At 45.9% G+C, this 4,188-nt stretch overlaps 1 protein-coding gene across 1 annotated transcript; it reads right to left on the reverse strand.

The window, feature by feature from the left end:
- Window positions 1–1,490: 1,490 nt before the first annotated feature.
- On the reverse strand, window positions 1,491–2,283 carry LOC104504949 (gap junction beta-2 protein-like). Its single transcript, XM_010158242.1, has one exon. The coding sequence runs from the start codon at window positions 2,262–2,264 to the stop codon at window positions 1,587–1,589; it is 678 nt and encodes a 225-aa protein (XP_010156544.1). The 5' UTR covers window positions 2,265–2,283; the 3' UTR covers window positions 1,491–1,586.
- Between the last annotated feature and the right edge of the window lie 1,905 nt (window positions 2,284–4,188).

Raw genomic sequence — 4,188 nt, forward strand, 5'->3', positions numbered from 1 at the left:
CTTGAGTCTCAATGAATGCAGCTTTGTTTACTCCAACAGTGATAAACTTAAATGTACAGTAAGAGATGGATGCAAATAGAGAAGCTGATACAGTGCTCATTCATTTGGGGGAAAAGCCAGTTATTAAAGCTAAGGATGAGAAGTGTTCTAGAAGTGGGTTCAATAGGCAGGTACTTGGGAGATAAACTGGTGCTCTGTGTGCTGGTATAGCTGCCTATGACAGGCATAAAACATGTTTTTGAGACTGGAGAGACAAAACCAGGCTGATCCACATAGTTCTTCAAATTAGTAATATACAATTCACAGCTCAGCAATGTGAACTTTAAGAACAATACCAAGTTCCTCCTAATTTCTGATTGGGTCCTTTTGCTATTTTAGCTCTGCAAGCTGTCTGTAATTCCTGATAGACCTACTGTAAGAAGAGGAAGAGTGATTCAGTCTCACAGTGTGGAATGTCAAGAGAGACTGGGAGTGGTCTGGCTCTGGTGGACTCATTTGAAAGGTACTTCAGATATGGAGAAGGTTCTGTGAAGAAAAGCTGTGCAGTTTGGATAGGAAAAAGGGATTGATGGAAGGGGCAATGGTAGGTGCAATCTAAAGCATATCATGCCGTAGGTGTTGAAGCACTTCTTTTGGATAACAAACAGAATGAGGCAAGGCAATTTTTCTTAGCTTTTACTGAAAAAAACCCCAAACTTGTAAAGGTATACAGCTGAAGGAGGCACAGTCACGTGGTAAAAAGTCTGTTCATCACATAAAGTGTACTGAGATTCTTTACAAAGAGTTGGGAGAGAACAAGAGAAGGAGAAAGACTGTCCTCGCCTTCTCAAACGTGGCAATCCTTTTTTTCACCTGACCCAGAGAATGAAAAAACCAAACTTCATTCATCCCACTGCTGCAGCCCCTGTGAGTGGGGGAGGCAGCACTGACCTAATGACATGCACAAGCAATTGAGACTGGCCACCCCCAAAACCCTGTAGGAGACAATCCTCAGTGCAGGGGAGGAGATAAAAAGGTAAAAACCCCATTGCTGGTGCCCAGCAGAGCTGTTAGCATGCCATGGAGTATCTGTGTTCCTAGGCCCTTTCCTTGCTCTCCAGAACATTCAAGAGAGAGGACACCTGCTATAAACACAACCACCTCCCTCACTTCTTCCCTCTCACAAGCTGTAGGTTCCCCCTCACTTTTGACTGAAACCCTTTGTTACTTGGCTCATCTCTGAACATGACACAGTGTGTTTGATTCCTGGCTCTCCTTTGGGCACTAGAGCCTCCTCTGGGCCTTTTCACTCCCAATTTTTGAAAAGGGACTCTGTCCCAGGAACTGGATCTCAGCAGTAGGAATAGTTGGAAAAGCTGCTGCCAGAAGATTGCTCTCTGTATTTGTGGACGCATGAATGCTGAATTAGCTCATGATCTTTAAAACTGACCTCAGTGGCAGCTTCCCAGGGAGGCTATCATTTCTAAAACATGAATTAACTTTCATTTTTATTCCTTTCCTTGACTGTGAAAACATTGCTGATTGTTTTCTGACACATAAGAAACTTTGAGGGAAATAGGGAGCTAGGAAATCCTGAAACTGGGGAATTATTTTAAAACCGTTGTTTTCCTGGATTCTTTCATGCAGATTTTTATCACTAGGTAACACAACTCAGCCAGATTCAACATCATGCAGATCCCAGACACAGCGAGCATGAAAATAGTAAACATGGTTTTCTCAGTGGGCCGAGACACAAAACAATCCACTGTGTTGGGGCAGGGCCATGCATTGCACTTCACCAGGCGAGGCATCTGGTACCCATCGTACATGTAATAGAATACGTACATGAAGACTGCTTCAAAGACGATCCTGAAGAAGATGCTGCTGGTGTACGTCCACCACAGGGGGCCCCGAATGTGAATCTTTTCATTTTTCAGCTCTTCAATATCAATTTTCTCACCATTTCTGAACCGCCGTTTCTTCTCGTGCCTGGTGTAAGCTACGTGCATGGCCACCAGCAACGCAGGGGTGGAAACAAAGATCAGCTGCAGGGCCCAGAGTCTGATGTGAGAGATGGGGAAAAAGTGATCATAGCAAACATTTCTGCACCCAGGCTGAAGTGTGTTGCAGACAAAATCTTGTTGCTCATCTCCCCAGACCCTCTCTGCAGCCACAACCAGGATCATGATCCGGAAGATGAACAGGACCGTGAGCCATATCTTCCCAATGCTGGTGGAGTGCTTGTTTACACCTCCTAAAACAGCCTGCAGACTTCCCCAGTCCATCTTGGTTTCTGTGTCCTTTTACCTGAAAGATAACATAATACACTAAATGGTCAATTCTCAAAGGGTGAAGAAGAATCACTCTAGACCTTCCACGAACGAGAGGGCTTCCTAGCACTCAAGAGTCATAGACAAATGCAAGTCACTTTCATTAATGTGACCCATATGTTTATGGATCCAAACAGCTTATTAAACTCTCTCCTTCCAGGTATTTATGACGGGACAAGCGTACCTTCATATATTTCTCAACAAGGCTTTGGGTAGGAAGTAAGTACATCTTCAAATACATTACCTCCATGTATTCTCTGTGCCCTCCTTCCCTTTCTTGGAAGATTTCCCTTTCTGCAGTTGACTCTTGTCAGTGTTTTGCCTCTCAGTGTATTTCCCAAAGCAATAAAAATTACTATCAGTGCATGAGTTACCGTCATATATCTAGACAAAGCAGAGACTTCTCTAGTAGTTTTCACAGGGTTTCTTTGCCAATGCCACAGCCCTAGAAGGCTGGGCTGGTGCTTTCTTTGCCTCTGAGCTAAGTACTACTTGGCCTTTTTCAGCAGAAGCCCTCACTCCTCCCAGACACCTCCAGCAGGCCTCAAGGCTTCTGCTGTAGCTCAGACATGCCCCTTTCTTGGCAGGCCCTTCATCTCAGAAGTACAGCGTTTGATTTTTGGCAACACTGCTGAGAAGCCTCAAGCTGGCTCTGTCAAGACTGCATGCACAAGCCATCAGGCAAAGGAAGATACCGCAGAGCCTGCCCTTCCACATTCATTGCTATCTCATCCAAAAAGGAGACAAGCAGAGCCATAGAGTTGGGAGGAAAAAGCCCTCAGCTAGAGTTTACATTGATTTTCTAGATGCTATCACACGTCAGCAGAATAAACAGGACACAGGACGTCAAACTTCAGGGAAGCTCCATTTCAGCTTTCCTCCTTTCTTCCTACTCTTGAAACTAAAATCCATGCTCTTTGCTCCTTTGAAAGTTAAAGGTAAGTTTTGCTGGTCAGAATTCAGTCTCAGGGCTCAGCTTTCCCTGATTGCAGCCAGTTGGAAACTATCACTGAATCGGACAAAGCACTTTGAAACCAGAGCTGGGAACTTGCCTAGCTGGTCCATCGTCTTTCAAGGCTAGGGCTCAACTTAGCAGTGTGGGAGAGCCACACTGGCCGCGGAGAACAGCTCCGTCTCCTCTTGGCACAGGCTGTGTGCCCTGGGGAGAGCAACACTGCACCAAAGTCTTCAAAATCTCTCATTCTCACATAACAGAGGAAAAAAAGAGAACTTTCCAATGCCGATCTAGGACAAACGTGCCCCAACACATACCCTTGGTGAAAGGGCCTAGCTTGTACAGACAAGCCTTGAGGCAAGAGGGAAAGGGCAGATTTACTGTGATGAGGAAAGGTGAAATTGGGTAAGACCCAAAAAAAGCTTTGAGAAGGTGGTTGAAATTCCTTAAACTTCTCATGTTTTGTCTCTGCTGAAACTGGCAGCATGTAATGCAACTTTTTACGTTGACCTAAACTCCAGGCTCGGGTCAGATACCAGCATCTTTCTCTTAAGAATTTCCTCATGTCTGTTGCATAGCCATTGAAATCAAGTCAACAAAACCTCCCCCAGGGTCTGGAAAGTATTTGAAGTGTATATCCTAGTGGGATGAACAGCCTGGGCTCCAACTGCGGGCTCACACTGGAGTTCTGAACGAGTGCCGCAAGTTTGTTGGGGAAACAATTTCTCCCTGCTCATCTGCCACTACAGAAACACTGAAATGGGCTGTGGGGACTGAGTGCATCTACCAGGATACTCACCTCGCCAACCGAGACACCATTTATTGGGGAAATCCGCCCTTTGTGGTTACAAGCCTTGAGGCCGCTCCCAGCCCGCGCCGAGCTTTGCTCCCGCTCAGCTCCAGCGCGGCGGCAGCGCCGGGGCG

This window comes from Eurypyga helias, unplaced genomic scaffold (genome assembly GCF_000690775.1).
Source record: "Eurypyga helias isolate BGI_N326 unplaced genomic scaffold, ASM69077v1 scaffold3809, whole genome shotgun sequence".
Classification (NCBI taxonomy): Eukaryota; Metazoa; Chordata; class Aves; order Eurypygiformes; family Eurypygidae; genus Eurypyga; species Eurypyga helias.

Coding starts and splice junctions, on each gene's coding strand:
- LOC104504949 (XM_010158242.1), bottom strand. CDS start 2,264: ATGGACTGGGGAAGTCTGCAGGCTGTTTTAGGAGGTGTAAACAAGCAC.